General features: G+C 37.1%; 2 protein-coding genes and 2 pseudogenes across 3 annotated transcripts; 3 read left to right on the top strand and 1 right to left on the bottom strand.

Moving 5' to 3' along the window:
- The first annotated feature begins 3,064 nt into the window (after window positions 1-3,064).
- LOC143562665 (uncharacterized) lies at window positions 3,065-4,342 on the top strand. Its single transcript, XM_077050410.1, has 3 exons — window positions 3,065-3,297; window positions 4,078-4,160; window positions 4,252-4,342. The coding sequence occupies exons 1-3, from the start codon at window positions 3,093-3,095 to the stop codon at window positions 4,300-4,302; spliced, it is 339 nt and encodes a 112-aa protein (XP_076906525.1). The 5' UTR covers window positions 3,065-3,092; the 3' UTR covers window positions 4,303-4,342.
- Window positions 4,343-9,750: 5,408 nt separating this feature from the next.
- On the top strand, window positions 9,751-11,282 carry LOC143562692 (mitochondrial succinate-fumarate transporter 1 pseudogene; annotated as a pseudogene).
- Window positions 11,283-11,538: 256 nt separating this feature from the next.
- LOC143562691 (uncharacterized) lies at window positions 11,539-12,906 on the top strand. Its single transcript, XM_077050431.1, has one exon. The coding sequence runs from the start codon at window positions 11,539-11,541 to the stop codon at window positions 12,904-12,906; it is 1,368 nt and encodes a 455-aa protein (XP_076906546.1).
- A 722-nt stretch (window positions 12,907-13,628) lies between these two features.
- Window positions 13,629-17,554, bottom strand: LOC143562690 (uncharacterized; annotated as a pseudogene). The gene is made up of 2 exons (XR_013140533.1): window positions 14,294-17,554; window positions 13,629-13,856 (listed from the first exon to the last, which is right to left on the bottom strand). The product of XR_013140533.1 is annotated as an uncharacterized LOC143562690 (transcript).
- Between the last annotated feature and the right edge of the window lie 23 nt (window positions 17,555-17,577).

Here is a 17,577-nt window from a genome sequence, read left to right as displayed (position 1 = left end):
ATAAATACTCCAACACCTTGGAACGGTATCTTATCTTATCTTATATCTCCATATATTATCTGATATCTGCTCTAGCAATTTCTCTTAATATACATTTATATTCAAGAGCAATCTAGTCTGATTCTCACGTCGGAGGGTGGTCACAAGGAGGTACCCCCCCCCCCTCTCAGTGACGAGCTCACGGTGTCTGTTTTGCAGGTCATCAGAGGAATAACCATCTTTGCCGGACCTAACCCTCGTGGGAAATATCTACTTAACCCCCAGATTATCCGTAATCTGCGGGGTCACTTAGTGTTTCTTCAGCTTGTAAATAAGCATTTTTAATGCGTGAAACTTGATTAGTCATACATGAGGACGACGGTGAATTGGGAGAGAGGATGCTTTGAGTCATTGTGGTTGAAAGTTTTGTTAGATGGTGATTATGTTGAAGTCTATTGCTTTTGTTAAACAGTTTGCATTGTTAAAAGTCGATTCCATTGAAACCGCCTCTCTACCCCTAGAGATAGAGGTAAGGTTTATCCTCAATAGCTCTGTTATAGATGAGATTTTACCAGGTTCGCATGTTTGTTTATATATATGTTTCTATTTTAAGAGGCCCACTGTTACATGCTGCAAAGGGTCTCATGTATGTAGTTAGATCACTAATCTACAATACATTATGAGGTATTTATTAAACAAAATGAATAAAAATTTAAAGATGACGGCCAATGGTGACGCAAACTCAATCCTGATAATTAAGTTACGCCCTTCTATAGAAATTCTCTAATCACATTTCGCCACCAGCCTCAGGAAGCTTAGTCCGTGGCGTTTGACCTACGCCACTTGCGATGGTAGTTGTATTTATGTTGTTTTTCATCGATTTACAATGTTGTTTGATAAACAATCCACACCTGCTTCGATCGACGAAATTTGTGAATAGCGATAAAGAGGCATTTACATATACTAAATTTCTTCTGAAATTCCTGTGAATAAAAACGAATAGGTTTTATAAACAGATTATTATTACTCTTCAGTTTTTATCGTATACTAGTCTAAAAAAATCTTTCATATCTAACTATAATAATTTAAAAATTCTATAAATTAATAGACTACGAAGTGCTAATAGGAATAAAACAAGATTTTAGTTGGTACCAAAATCACCTTCGCGAAGGTTGACTGTTTTGTAATGGAACTTACTAGATTTGGTCAAATAAAAACTTAATACTACCATATCATTATGATTACTCTTGTTGAAATTAACTATTATTAATTTATAGAATAAAATTAATTATTATCCTTATCAAATACTTAACTCTAGTTATGAGAAATAAAACAAAGTTGTTAAACCTAGGAAACTAAAATTGCTAAATAAGAAAAGTTGTACAAAGTCAAAATGTATTTGGGATTGAACTAGGCCTAAGGGTATCCTATCTTCGTTTTTTTGCGAACTATAAACTTATATAAATACAAACCAAACACTCAAAGGGCCACCTCCACAACCAAAGAGAAGCCACCAACACCAAAAACAAAAGGAACTACATGCATTGGCGAAATTTGGGCTTAGTTACGGGGTGACCAAAATCACGGACAATTCGGTTCGTGTCGGTGATTCGGGTCGGATTGGATCAAACAATATGACATCATATATCTATTTTTTTTTCATTTATTCAAACAATTGTTCTTACAATAAAAAACAAAATAATTTTATAACCAACAAAAACCTAAAATATTCATGATGATGCGAGAGGAAGGGTGAGTAGGGATAAGCAAATTCGGTATTGATACCGGTACCGAAATTGGTACAGATTTGGTACCGTCGGTACCAAATAGATACCAAAGTTTTAAGTTTTGGTACCGAATATATTGATATTGGTGTGCTGGTACGGTACCGATCTCATCCTATAAGAAGAATTGCAAAGACCTAAAATATTTATAAAAGCAAATCTTTTACTATTCGACAACTATTTTGTAACTTTTGTTTATAAATATTGCGAGGTTTTAGAAAAAAAAAACAAACGATGGGGTATTATATTTAAAAAAAATCAGTAGTGGTAGCATTTTGGGAAATATATCGGGGGTGACCGTGCTTAATACCCACAAAATTTTTCAAGAAAAATCGCGAAATTTACCCTACTAACGGAGAAAACGGCAGTGGACGGGGCCACTCCCGGTCCCCATATAGCTTCACCCTTGACTACATGAATGTAAAATTACACCGCTTCGACCAAATTGTATGCCTATTTTTCACATATTCTTATACCAAAGGAAGCCATTTGATTATATATCCCACTATAATCTCTTCAATCTTAAAAAAGGTTCTCATTTTGCGCCTTCCAAATAACTACACTACCCCGTGAAAAACTTCCTTCTTGACTTCTCCCATAACAATACCCATATGAAGCTCTAACAAATCTCTAACTGTTAAGCCATAGATAGAAGGGATCTGCACCGCTTACTTATATGGTCCAACACCACAACCGCTATCAAGCAACCAGAAGTAATGTGATCCCATCTTCTTGTTTTAGCAAGCGTTAATTATAACACGTTTAACCACTCCACCAACTTATTTCTTTAGTTACTAATTAATTTACATGCATGTACATATGTAAAAACTAGTGGCAACTAATCATTATTTAGCATATAAAATATATATTCTTAACCAAAAACAAATACAATAATGTGAGTTTTCAAAATAGAATTAACCCTAAAGAATATCAAACCAAGATATTTTCCTCAAACACAAAAATATCTTTTAAATAATAAATTATTAAAACCAAGTAATAATCCGATATTTTCTTAGCCGGTTTACCTCCACCACTCTCTCAACCACACAACTGTTCTACACGCGCCCCTCCACCAATAACCATTCACTAAATCAACATCATAGTACACGTGTCAGAACCACAAAGCACGTAGAACCATAACACTTATCAAGCGCGTGACACTTTATATAAAAACATTGCGTAACGTGGGAACAAAAGACGAATTAAAGTGAAACCGGTCTTATAAAAAGCGGATCCGACATCTTATCTACAACCGGAAATAATTTCTTTTGATAATATTTTCTTTTGCCGGGAAATATTATTATTCTGACGATCACCGGTGTTATTTTTATGGATGGTAAAGAGTATAGGTGGACAAATGAACGCCACCTTAGTTTCCTCAAATCCGTAGAAGCTTCTTTCGTTAGAACAATGTTGGAGAACATTGACGGTCGTGTTCTTTTGTTGGATCGGCACGTGCCGGACACTTGCGACTCCACGTTGGACTCCAAGTTAACTATTGGTCGGATGAATAAAAAAAGGCATTTTCCGGCAGGTATGTATAATAATAATGTACATTTTATTATTATTATTATTATTATTATTATTATTATTATACAAAGTAACTTGGTAGGGGTAAAATGTGATTTGATACTTAAAAACGAGTGAAACTATATACCGAATACTGTATCGATTTTTTGAGTTTAGTGTCGATCAGTATTAACGTGTGTCAAAGAAACTAAAAACTTTTGAATATGTTATTGTAAGACTAGAGAGGTGTTTGTATTTCGTAGTACTTTTAATTCGTTTTAACGACAATTCTGAGTTAAACTACTAACTACGAAGTAATGATGGTTAAAGCGGATGGATTGATAGATTTTGATCAGTTAATTATCACCTAGGACAATAAGATCGTCTCTTCAAATGTTTTTATATTTAATTTTTTAGTTCTTTTTAATAATACTTTTATTTCTCTCGGTCTAATGAAAGATTTGGTAACATTTTATTATTATTTTTACTATTGAATTAATAAAATGTCAAATAGGGTTAAGAAGAAACATGAGATTGAGATTCATGGTATTCACGTAAACATTTTAGTTGAAATAATCTAAATTTAACATTAATAATACTCTTTTTAAGAAAAATAGAACTCTAGGATCGTTGCAAATTGGTACTATATAATATTTTTAAAGAAAAATAATTGCAAGTTTTGGTACCAGATTCTATGGTTTGAGAGAAGATATTTTGAAGCGTCCATTTTTTATTATTTACATTATTTGCTTTTTTCTTTATTAAGGTATTTAAACTTTATTAAATAATATTTTAATTTAATCAGATGATCTAGACGGCAGCTTTGGCATTGAACGACGAGTCAAAAGGTTACGAACCCACTCTTCTCATTTTTCTCAAGACGATCAGGTTTTTATATTCTTAATATTATTATTAATGATAATATTAATCTTATTATTATTATTATTATAGATACTGAATTATAATTTGTTATTTGTAGGTTGTTCCACAGATGAGACACGTAAAAAATCTTGAGGGTGACAGTAATTAACTAGCATGTACATCGTCATTATGATCATCTTAAAAGCATGCATGGGGTCATGATAAAAATAATGATTATGATGGTTGTGGTTAATATTACGGATATTTATTTAGTTTAGTATTAATTCACTCACATTTTGAATTAAAGTCACCTGATCTTCGTTACATACTTTACAACTACGTCAATTGGTTTGTTTGGTTTGTCTTAAAACTAGACCATGATACATATGCTTCTAGCTTAGTAGTTAGTAGATGTCTACTTCAATATTCTTTAAGTTGTTGAGAGTTCTAGTTTTATTTTGAAAATTCATGTGATTTACAAGATGTTTTAAAGGGTATGAGTTAGCCGATTCAAATAAATACATAGCCGATTAAAGATCTCTTGTAATTATTAAATGCTATGAGGGTTAGGATATGTTGATAACTCCTATAAGTCAATGAGAACTACCCAAAATACTGTTGTGAAACAAGCCTAATAGCCAAATAATATGAGATGAACATGTAGGGAGAAATATGGAGATTTCATTAATAGGTGTGTCTTACAAAAAGGTACAATGAGATGTATATATAGGATAGGAAAATTTGGAGAGAAAACTAATCTATATTAGGTATTGATAACCATAATATTAATATATTTATACAAATACATGTTTTTTTTAAATAAAAAATTGGAAGAACTCCTATATTATTTTAGGAGCATATTTGTTAAAAAAAAATTTAAGGCAAATTGGATTTTAATAATCCCAACTTAGAAAATAGTATTCACCGGTCTCAACTTTCACACTGTTTGTTTTCATTAGACCATCGTTAAAAAATACTTACCGGAGTTAATTTTTTCCAAATTTCAAATTGATGTTTTAGGGCTTTTGTTCGGAGTGAGGATACGAGTCGACAAATGTAAAAATTACCTCAAAACGGGATTATTATCGGACAACTGCATTAAGTTGAGATTATTAAAATATCAAGAGAAAATTTTTTTCAAAGACAAAAAATATCATTAATTATCGCATGTTACATATGCTACATGCATTTACGTTACATATTGCTACTAACTGTAAATGCTCGTTACACTTGTTCTAATAATGTAACTTACGTATAAATAAATAGGGGAATGTTCATGTGCACTTTAATCTTAACATGAGAACGTAGGAAATAATAATAATTTATAAAAAAATGAAAACGTAAGAAACAATACCAACTACAATACCAATCTACATAAACAATGATTTATAATAACAAAGAAAAACCTAAAAAATACAACAAAATAATAAAAATCAAGAACAAAATAATAACAGCAAATACTAGCAAATACTTATAACAACAAAAGAAAAAATCTAATAATAACAACAAAATATAAATCAACAAATACTTGTAACATCTCATAATCGAAAACTACCAAATACGAACAAAAAATAACAACATACACCTATAAAAATAAACCTAATAATAGCAACAAATTGGTTCTCACTGTTTTCATGTTAAAAATAAAATGTATTTGATCCTGTTTCTAATTATATAATACATATGAAAAAAAATCGATTTCGTATGTTTTTTATATGGTTCTCATAGTTCTCATTACTTAAATTGATTCTTAAAAGAACCTGATCCATATTTGTGAAAAGAAATTTGTTGGTTAGTTAAATGTTTGGTTAGATTACTTTGTTATGAATTCTGAGAAAATGGTAATTTAAAAGTAAAATAATCAAAAATATTTGTGTTATGTCATTAAGACGTTACAAAAGATGTTTGGTAGGTCTCAACTCTCAACTAATGATAAAGTCTCTTCACAATAATGTAATTGTGTACAAAACTCCAACTTACATATACCCCGAAGCAGTGAATAATATCTAAAGCAGCAATTTAAATAGAAATATAGTGACTGATTTGATGTGTAATATGAAAAAAAAGGCATGTTACTGATGTTAAATAGTTCTAAAAGAAACTAAGCTAGAGATCAGCAATGCGTAAAATCAGGAAACAGACTATTTGAAAACTTTTAAAGCTATTTCTGTAAAGACTTTTGTTTTTTTTTCGTGTAAGTTAGTTAAAGTAGTCACTCTCTAACCAAAAAACACACAATATGCATGTTTAATAGATTGAGTGTAAATCATTTTAATTTTATGGTTGAGTGTAAATCATTTTAATTTTATGGTTAAAAAAAACAAAGTAGTTAAATTAAATTAATTAGCATACACCCGTTTTATATCAAAACCATGAAATAATATATTCATAAACGTTCATATATACTTAAAAAATTCAAAGCAATGTCTGATTACCAGTTTGCCTATATATGTTTTAAAAAAAATTTAGAAAGACTTTGATATGAAAGAGAAAAGAAAGTGAACCCACAACCACTTTAGTCCAAGAAAACTAAAGATATCAAAAGTCTACAAAGGCAGCATGAAGAAACACTAAGTGACCCCGGCAGATTACGGATAATCTTAGGGTCAAGTAGATGTTTCCCACGAGGGTTAGATCCGGCAAAGATGATTATTCTTCTGATGACCTGCAAAACAGACACCGTGAGCTCGTCACTGAGAATGGGGAGGTACCTCCTTGTGACCACCCTCCGGCGTGAGAATCAGACTAGATTGCTCTGAATATAAATGTATATTAAGAGAAATAGCTAGAGCAGATAAGATATGTGATGGTATAAGATAGTATGATAAGATAAGATAAGATATCCATACCGTTCCAAGGTGTTGGAGTATTTATAGCCGAAGGTAGGTTTCCAAGCATGTACAGCGAGCTGTATAATATTCCTTTTCTACCAACTGTGGGCTACGCACGTGCCATGCTGGTGGTTGGTGGGTAGGCAGCGGCTGATAGTGACATGGCCGGCTGTGTACTATTCCTTTTCCACCAACTGCAGGCTATGTACGTGCCACGACAAGGGTTGGTGAGTAGGCAACGGCTGATAGTGACATTAAGTACTAGAGCGTGCTGCTCGTCGTACTGTTGTCAGTGAGCTGTCACCCTGTGATTGGTTCATGGGCTGCTTTGGTCAGATCTTGTCTATTTTGTCCATACCTTGGCAGGTATAGTACAAAAGATCCTCCAGAAGCGTACGGACTGGCTCATTTGGGCGGGAGTATTCCCGCCTTGCTCATTCCTTCTTCAGGTGACATTACTGAATTATTGAGAGTTAGTGCCTTGTGCGTGTAGCCTTACTATTAGTGCGGGTAGCCTCCGCTGATGGCTTGTATCCGCAGCTGCGGGAACAGGCGGGGTACTTCACCATTGGGAGGCTTTTCCTGCGGGAACAGCTGGCGTATGCGCGTAAGGTCTTCATCTCTCTGAGCATGGTGGGTCCTGCGGAACCAGTTGGTCTTTGCGCAGACGTCCCTCTTCAAGGTGAGTCTTGCGGGTCCAACTGGGCTCTGCTGGGACCTACCTCTTCACAGCAGAAAATAATAAAACATATGAGGGAAATTGAAAAAGGCAATTTATAAATTTTAAACGACTGTAAACAGTTTTTTTTCTCCTTTTTTTTAATAAAAAAATGTATATTAAAAACGATTTACCATGGATGTTTACCACCAGTGTTAATCCATGTCACTATTAAAAGAATGAGTATTTTGATCGCTTTTTTGGTTGAATGTAGCCTTTTGTGATCGGGAGTGTGATGGGAAGAATCTTTGTGGGTAATCCCATTTTAGGACCCGGGTCATTCTGCAACCGAATTCATCGACAAATGATGTGCAAGTATAAAATGTCTTCAATAAATGTCACATATAAAACAAATACTACATTGCTTATCTATGCCTAGGCCAGGATGTGCCCTAGCTACCTCACAATCACGTTTGCGAAGTGTAAAATTTGTGTAATTTTTTTCCTTTGTTTTATGTATCAAATATCTCTTAATAAATATTAGGATATTCTTGAGTCTAATTTTTTTTCTTTGAAAGACCCTTAGCTATATGTTGGAAACACACATTATATAGGAGTGGTCCACTTCTATCAACTGATAATATGATATAAACAACCAAACTATGATACAAGTACAAGAAACAACTTCACATGGCAAATAAGTAACCAAAACTTAGTTCATAGATACTAATGATTTTTGTGGTTTTTATTAAAAGAACGTATCGCCCTTGCATGTGATTCTTATTTGAAATGAGATTTAAAAATAAAAAGGAATATCGATAAAAAGCAATATTCTCATTATTTAATTAAATAAATTTCAGCACGTTAATAGGGATAGACATTTTGTCCCAAATACTTATACCCGTATCCGTATTTGTATATGTACGGTGTACCCGTACATGTCCTGGATAAGCTTATACGGTACGGGTATTGATAATGGATTTTATTGATTTTCGTACGGTTACAATCAGGTACGGATCGAGTATGTTTAGTATTTTGTACCCATTTATATTATGTAACGATATTTCTGAGATTATTTATATATAATATATAGAATAAATCCTTAAACATGCCATCATTGAACGAATTATGATTTACGAAGTATCGATATATTCGCTATTATGGTTTACTTGATACTTTACTTTGGTATTATGGTTTAATGGTTTTAGTTTTTGTTTTGATTGTGGTATTAGTAACGTTGGTATATGTACCAATTTAGTCAGTTTTGTACCCATCACGTACTCGTACCAGTACCCAGACCGATTCAACTTATTTGTTACTTTTTCTAATACCAACATTATTGAAAATTTGAAAAAAAAAAGCAGTACAAAAGCGGGTACTGTATCCGTTTGTACCCGTATATGTCCGCATCTGGTACCAATAAATTCGGTACGGCCGGTATCGCCGTATCGGTACTCATTTTTGTTGATTTTCAATACGGGTACAATCGGGTATGGGTACATATACGGATATACATATAGTACCAATCTTATCCTTAGTCGTTTTATTCCTTGATTATTTTTTAATCTTTACTTTTCTCAACAAGGCCGTCTCCAAGAATTTAAATACATCGGCCGAGCCAAGATAAAAAGACCCGTAGGTCTTAACAAAAATTTTGTATTCGCGCTAATGTACATGGATAAAATTTTATCGACCGATTTATTATAAGCATAAACCATTATGAGCATATAATTATCTCATAAACCATTGCAAATAATCTTATTTTTAACACCAAAAAACATATACATGTAACATGTATAAAAAAGTTTATGTCCCGAAACTTATATGCCCCGGCCGATGGTGCGGCTCGCACGCCCTCCAAATCTCCCTGTTTCTCAATATATATTTTTTGAAAATGTATATAACAGAGGATTTGAACGCCATATTATTTTTAATCAAATTCATAAGTCTATTTAAAAAAAAAGTCCAAAAAGCCCGCTTAAAATATAAAACGCGGTGGTTAAAAGCAAATTTAGAAAATTCAAGGAACTTTCCCTTAACTTAGGTACCAAAAGACAACTAATGTTGTTACAACATAAATCATTAACCATATATAAAGGTGCCAAGGTGGCCACAAATTATAACATAACATTTGTACAAACCACACATAGGTAAACAGCATCTCATTTCTTTCTTAAATGGATCAAACAACATCAAACCACAAGTCCACAACCAAAACAAACCTATAATCCCTGCATATGTAAAGGCTATATCCGGTTCACTCGCTGGAATCGTGGAGGCGGCTTGTCTCCAACCCACCGACGTCATTAAGACTCGGTTACAACTCGATGGAGCTGGTAACTACAAGGGTATATTCCATTGTGGTAGCACTATAGTTAAGACTGAGGGGGTGAGTGCTCTTTGGAAGGGATTGAGGCCCTTTGCGACTCATTTGACGTTAAGTATGCCCTACGAATGGGGTCCATTGCGGTCCTTCAATCCGCATTTAAGGATTCTGAAACGGGAAAGATTAGCGATGGAGGGAGGTTTGTTTCAGGGTTCGGTGTGGGTGTTATTGAAGCTCTTGCTATTGTTACTCCCTTTGAGGTTGGTTTTCGAAACATGCATTGCGTTATTTTTTAATTATATAGTTATCAGGAAAATCATCAAAATAATCTTGACCGATAAGTTTGACAAAATAATTTTGTCAATTTTTTTTACAAAAATGTCATTTAACTTTAATTTTTAATTAGAAAGTTATTTTAGCCGACCAGAAGCTTCCACATGCCGCTGTGGATTTAATCTATTGTGCCATATTATCTTTAAGAACGCGATTTGACTTGAAACCGTAATTTGATGGTTGCTGCCAAAATATTTTGTTAAGAATCTAGCACGAAAGAATGAATATGCTCCATCTGATATTATGTTATGCTAAGATTGAAAAATGTTGCACTGAGGGACACGTGTCAACCACCGGTTGATTGATATATTTTTAGAAGTTTGGTTAATTAATAAATACAATAATCAAGATGGCCAATTTGATGATTTTTCCTAAATTATCTTTATGTTGAAAACAAGTTAATGAAATGTGTAGGTGGTAAAAATATTATCTTTATGTTGAACATAAGTTAATGAAATGTGTAGGTGGTAAAAATAAGACTACAACAACAAAAGGGAACAAGTCAAAATGCTCTAAAATACAAAGGTCCCATCCATTGTGCTCGGTTGATTGTGCGCGAAGAAGGCCTAGCCGGGCTTTGTTCAGGGGCGGTCCCAACAGTTATGTGCAACGGTACAAACCAAGCGGTCATGTTCACAGCCAAGAACACTTTTGACAAATTATTGTGGAGGAAAAGTGAAGGTGATGGGAAGGTTCTTGACCCATGGCAGTCAATGATATCTGGGTTCCTAGCCGGAACAGTGGGTCCGGTATGCACCGGTCCATTTGATGTGGTCAAAACAAGACTCATGGCTCAAAGTGGTGAAATGATGTATAAAAGAATGGGGCACGCGTTCACGAGTATATATCATGAAGAAGGGTTGCGTGCGTTGTGGAAAGGCCTTGTGCCGCGGTTGATGCGTATCCCGCCCGGGCAGGCTATAATGTGGGGCGTGGCTGATCAGGTGATTGGGTTTTATGAGACTAGATATTATATATATATATATATATACCTTTGTTAGGGGTTTAGGTGACCTTACAAGTTTCATTTTTCTTGTTATCAGTGACTAGGTGTATTTGTATTTGGTTTAAGTTTCATTTTAGAACATTGGCATTCTTTTGTAATTGGATTTGAGATGAATGATGATTGAATTTTTTAAATTAATTATATGTTTCCGAGTAAACTGATCTCATCATCTCAGTCTTGAGATCTCTTCTTCATATTCAACTCTGTTCTTCAATACTTTAAAACACCTTCATCAACACTCAACACCAACAATGCCACCACTCTTTACATCATCAAACACCAATAACCTCATAATCCAATCACTCTCTTCACTCTGCCTCACACTCCTCTTATCCTTCACCCAAATCCCATCTCTCTTCCTCCACGGCCTCCACACCTACATCCACCCTGATGACGTCACCCCACCAAACCCTAACTCCTCCGGCATCAAAGCCGCCATCCGCCGCCCCTCCGACACCGGATCAAAACCCAGAAAGAAACCCACCAATCATTTCGAATTCGACGAACAAAAAGCCCAAATCTTTAGACTCAAATTAACCCACAATCACATCCAATCAAGACTCTATTTTGACCACTTCCGTGGGGCTTTTAACTTCACGATTGTTGGGTCTTGTTCGATTATTATACACAACTTATTACCATCGGTAAAAGATTCAGCCGGAGTGATTTCAAACGGTACTTTGATTCCGATCTTATTAGGGTTTCTAGGGTTTGTTAGGGTTTTAATTGTACTTACTAAAGTTTCGTTTGAACGATCGGCTTCTAAACAGTCGGATAAGCAATTGAGTGTGTTAATTTCATTCTTAGCTACTTTAATTGCGTTTTTAATCGTTCTTGAAGTTATCCCCAATTGGGTTCTTGATTTAGGTTTAGGGTTTGGTTTTGGATCTTTAGACGGGTATGCGAAAGTTTGCGTCGCGGGGTTTATGGGTTTTGTTGCGGGGCTTTTGTATGTCCCGGCGAGTAGATTTGCTCGTGCGTATTGGCTCGGGACGGATCAGATACGATGTAATTTATCGATGATTTATTGCGGGTGGTTCGGGAGGATATTGTTGTACTTTAGCCACTTGTTAACGGTTTTCACTTCGTTGCTTTGGATTAGCCCGTTTACGGATCTTGTTGTTAATAAAAACGTTAAGATGAAAAATGTTCGACGTAGGAATTATTTAGCCGGTAATGTGGGAATGTCACGGTCGGATTTTGAGTCGTTTAGGTTATGTTGTTTGTTAACGACCGGAGTTTTGAACATGTTAAGTTTGCGTGCGAATTTGCAAATGTTTTTGAACGAGGCGGGGTTGTCTTGGTACCAAAGGTTACACGCGAGTAAGGTTCCGGATTTGGATTATAGTCGGGCGAAAGTGTTCTTGCATAACCATTATTTGTGTCTTGCGGGGATACAATTCTTTTCACCTCCTGCGTTGGTGTTGTTTTTTCTTGGGTTGTCTCGGATTGATGATAGTGTTCTTGATCATTTTAAGGGTTTGTGTCATTTGATCCCGTGTTCGGCTTTGGTTAAGGAAATGGGGTTGTTTATGAGTTGGTGGATTGTTTTGGTTATGGCGGTTTTGGTTTCGGTTAATCTTGCGCTTTATAGGCAAGGGATTTTGTATGTTTCTTGATTATTGTAGAGTTTTATAAGTTTTGTTACACTTTTATTCCATTACAAGGGTTTGTAAATTTGGATTCATACATAGTTGGATAAACATGTTTTAAGTTTCCTTATGTGTTTATTTACCCGTAAAACGACCTTTCATAGTATGATATCCGGATGACGTAAAGTGCGTTAAAACAAGAGAAGTGCCAAAATATAGTATCGATGTGTTGTAACAATTGCTAATTGGTAAGAAGTAGAGGTGTAAATGATTAAAGTCAACCAAATCGTGGCCTCCTAACAACTTAATCGCGTAAAGCTTGAGCTGAACTGAGCTTAAATAGGTTTTAGCCCAAGCTTAAATATAGAAAGCCAAACGAGTCTATTGTTTATATAAATATAATGCTTGTTTTTAATAGGTTAAATATATAATTGCATAATAATTACTATTATTAATAATTATGACGTTAAAAATAACTAAAAGATATATACTATAAATGTTGGAACTCGAATTTTGAAATTGACTCATGTCCCGAGCTCGAGCTTTCTTATTTTAATGATTCGAGCTCGAGTTTAGGCACACTCGACATGGTTTACACCCCTAGTACAAAAATACAACATTCAAATTGAGGACAATTAGTGAAACATTTACCTTCTTGGTAAAGATTAAAAGTTTAAAACGACTAAGCCATTGCCTGATTTTACAAATCTAACCTCTCTAACATTCTTACTTCTAAATTCCAATAAAACTCACAAGAACTCATTTTCAATTGCTTTCAAGAACTTGAGCACATGTTGCATAGTAGGCCTACTAGCCGGATTCTCCGAGAGACAAATCGCCGCAATCTGAACCGTCTTTAACATCGCCTGTTTCGAATCTGCATTCGCAACCGTCGGATCAAGAACATCGACAATCCTACCTTTCTTAATCTTTTGAAACACCCACCCCACCAAATTCCCTCCTTCAATATCTTTAAACTCGGGCCCAGTGGGTAGAGATGATCAACAAAACCGGTTCCTGGAACCGAACCGGTGGACCCGAACCGGTTCCTACCCGTTTGTTGTAGGAACCGGACCCTATCTGATTCAACCCGATGATCCGTGACCGGTTCTTGCATTTCTGAGTGGGGCGGGTAGGAACCGGAACCGAACCGGAACCGGTTTTGGAACCGGAACCGGTTCCTAACCATTTTTTTGGCCGTTTTTTTACCGTTGGGGTCAAAAATAGCCGTTTTTTGACCGGTTACGGTACAGGAACCGGGTTAGGAACCCGTAAGAACCGGTTAGATAGGTTAGGGGTCCGAGGGTGGGAGAACCGGTTCGGTTCCCTAACCGGTTCGAGCCTGGAACCGGTTTAAAAGGTGGTTTTGAATATAGGAACCGGTTCCGGTTCCTAGTCCCAAACCGTTTTGAACATCTCTACCAGTGGGCTCTTTCCCGGTCACCAATTCAAGAAGTATCACTCCAAAGCTATAAACATCGCCCCGAGTTGTTGACCGCCAGCTTTGACCATACTCGGGTGGAATGTAACCAAACGTCCCGGTTAGATCCGTGCTCACGTGGGTCTCACACGCACTTATTAACCGGGCCAGCCCGAAATCAGCCACTTTGGGCTCAAAATCTTCATCAAGTAAAATGTTACTCGCTTTAATGTCTCTATGAATAATATGCGGATTAAACCCGTGGTGCAAAAAGGCTAACCCACGAGCCGCACCCACCGCAATCTTGAACCGTTCGGTCCACCCCAAGATTCCCAAACCCGTTTCTGGCGTGGTTCCAGTTCGGTTTCTTAACCAAAGATCTAAGCTTCCATTAACCATATACTCATAAACAAGCAACTTTTCGTCACCAAACGAGCAATACCCGAGTAACGAAACAAGATTTTGATGTTTGACTTTCCCGAGCGTTTCCATTTCCGCCAAGAACTCGCGTTGACCTTGCATTTTTGACTTGTTCAAGTTCTTGACCGCCACGGTTTTCCCATCCGTTAACCGGGCTTTGTAAACGGTCCCGAAGCCTCCGTCTCCGACAATGTTGGACTTACTGAAGTTGTCAGTAGCTTCTAAAATGTCAACTAAAGTCAACCTTAATAGGGGCTGCTCAAACATTGCTATGTTGATGCTTAAAGGCTCCTTTGACCGGCTGCTGGTCAACAAATACAAATTTTGATCAAATGGGCTGTTGTTTAACTTGCTGATGTCATCGTTTTCGCAATCTTTCGTGTTCTTGATTCGGTTCATTCGTATTTTTACGAAAATCAAGATTCCGGTTAACAAAACCCCTATCACAATCGAAGTCAACGCCACGAATGTTATAAAATTTGACCGTTTTTTAAATCTTTGAACCGGGCATTGCATTCACAAAATCCCGCCACACAAATCTTTATTCCCCGATAACGAGATCCTCGAAACATTGCTACATATTCCGGTCCTTGGAACCGGCCCGCCAACTCATTTCCCGCCAAATTTAAAAAATTTAAACTTAAAACATTGCATAACTTGTCCGGTATTCGACCCGAAAGCTTATTATTTGAGAAATCAAGATACTCGAGCCCGATTAGGTTCCCGAGATCCGGAATCCCACCCGTGAATCCATTCCCGTGTACATCCAAAGAAGTCAAAAACGACGTATTCGCTAACGACACGGGCAACTCGCCAACAAACGCGTTTAAACTCAAATTCATTAACTCGATCCGCCACGCAACGTTATCACTAAACAACTCGTTTATTCGACCCGAAATATTATTTTCTTGCACGAAAAACCCGACTAGACTCGACATGCTTTTAATGTTGGCAGGAAGTTCGCCATCGAGCCGATTATTACTTAAATCCAAATGGGTCAACCCAGTTAACCCACCAAATGTGGCGGGTATCGGGCCTGAAAGCTTGTTCCCGGTCAAATTAAGCTTCACTAACCCGGTGAGTTGACCGAGTTGGGCGGGTATCGAACCCGTGAGATTATTATTCCCCAAATACAACCCTTGCAGCTTCAATGCACCACCTAATTCCACCGGTATCCGACCCGAAAACCGGTTGTTTGATAAGTCCAAGGTTGTAAGGTTGGTCAACTTGGTCAACGAGTTCGGGATATGACCCGAAAGATTGTTGTTATTAAGCAAAAGATCCACCGAAACAAAACACTCCCCGAGCCCATCCGGGATTGGGCCCGTTAACCGGTTGTTTGAAAGATCAAACAGCCCGTGATGCTGAACGAAACTCGAGTCGGGTATACCAACTTCCCGAAAGTACTTTGACTTTGTTGACCGCGGGATTGACCCGGTCAAATTATTGTTTGAAAGAACTAAACATTGCAATTCGGGCAAGCCCGAAATCTCCTCGGGGATCGGCCCGTTAAGCCCATTACCACCGAGGTCTAACGTGGTTATCGAAATGCGTTTCATGAGTTCCACGGGAATGGAGCCCGTTAGCCGATTCGAATTCAAGTTTAAAACCGAAAGGGAACTCAGTTTCCCTATCTCTTTCGGGATTTGACCCGTTAACCGATTGTTACCGAGAATCAGCCTTTCCAACATTATACAATTCCCTATCTCCGGAATCAGTTTACCTTCCAGCATATTATTAGCAGCAGAGAATTCCAACAAGTTAACAGACTCCCATAAACTCGCGGGAATCGGGCCCGTTAAGTTGTTCGAGTCAAGATCAAGTACCATTAACGGCAGGCCCGATAAGTAGCCCGGTAACGGGCCCGAAAATCTGGTTATCTGACAGTATCAACTGAGTAACATTACTGCAGCCAGCAAACGTGTCGTGTATCGGGCCCGAAAGCAGGTTACTCTCGAGGTCAACCTCGGTCAACGAAACCGCATTGCATAGTTCTCTAGGAATCGGGCCCGTTAACAAGTTGCTATTTAGCCCAATAACATTAAGCAGTGAACAGTTCCCGAGTTCGGGTTGACCCGGCCCGTGAACCGGTTACCAGACAACAAAAGCGAGTTTATTTGGTCCCATTTCCCGACCCATGAGGGTAACGGGCCCGAAAGTTGGTTATATTCGGCTGAAAACGAGAGCATTTTGAGCTCTGAGAGCTCGTCGGGCAAAGGGCCCGATAACGAATTAAACGAAAGAACCAATGTTTTAAGGCTCCCCGCATTTTCCAAGCACACTAGGTATCGAACCGTTGAGTCTGGAGTATACGAGGTTTAAGATCGTTAAGTTTCGTAGCTGTCCGATGAATTTCGGGATGGTACATTGTAACGGGTTATACGAAAGGTCAAGTTTCGATAACGATTTGAGATTCGACATTGTTTTCGGTAACGGGCCGGTTATTAAACAAGAGGGCGAAAAAAAGTTCCGTAAGTTTGTCAAGTTTCCGATCTCGGGCGGCAGAACGCCCGAGAAACGGTTCATACCGATGAAAAGATCGGTGAGATTCGATAGCGTTCCGATCTCGGACGGAATGTTACCCGAGAGAGTATTATTAGCAACATCCAAAAACATTAAGTTTGTAAGGTGGGTAAAAATATTCGGGCTCAAAGAGCCCGAAAGCATATTATTACCAAGCCCGAGTGAGCGTAGTTTTTGTAGGTTTCCTATCTCTGGCGGGATATTTCCCGCCAGAGAATTAGAAGAGAGATCAAGAGACTCAAGGTTTACCAACCTCCCAATATTTTTCGGGATCTGTCCCGAAAAATAATTGGGGCCCGGCTCCAGCATTCGCAGCTCCGTCAGCTCCCCAATTT

This window comes from Bidens hawaiensis, unplaced genomic scaffold (assembly GCF_021521415.1).
Source record: "Bidens hawaiensis isolate Kalapana, Puna unplaced genomic scaffold, B.hawaiensis_p1.1 tig00021047_1, whole genome shotgun sequence".
Classification (NCBI taxonomy): domain Eukaryota; kingdom Viridiplantae; phylum Streptophyta; class Magnoliopsida; order Asterales; family Asteraceae; genus Bidens; species Bidens hawaiensis.
This window is presented reverse-complemented; position numbering and strand designations above follow the sequence as displayed.

Excerpts from the sequence above, each read along its gene's own strand:
- LOC143562665 (XM_077050410.1), top strand. The coding sequence starts at position 3,093 with ATGGATGGTAAAGAGTATAGGTGGACAAATGAACGCCACCTTAGTTTC. Across the intron at positions 3,298-4,077 it reads AAAAAGGCATTTTCCGGCAG|ATGATCTAGACGGCAGCTTT; the intron begins GTATGTATAATA and ends TAATTTAATCAG. Across the intron at positions 4,161-4,251 it reads ATTTTTCTCAAGACGATCAG|GTTGTTCCACAGATGAGACA; the intron begins GTTTTTATATTC and ends TGTTATTTGTAG.
- LOC143562691 (XM_077050431.1), top strand. The coding sequence starts at position 11,539 with ATGCCACCACTCTTTACATCATCAAACACCAATAACCTCATAATCCAA.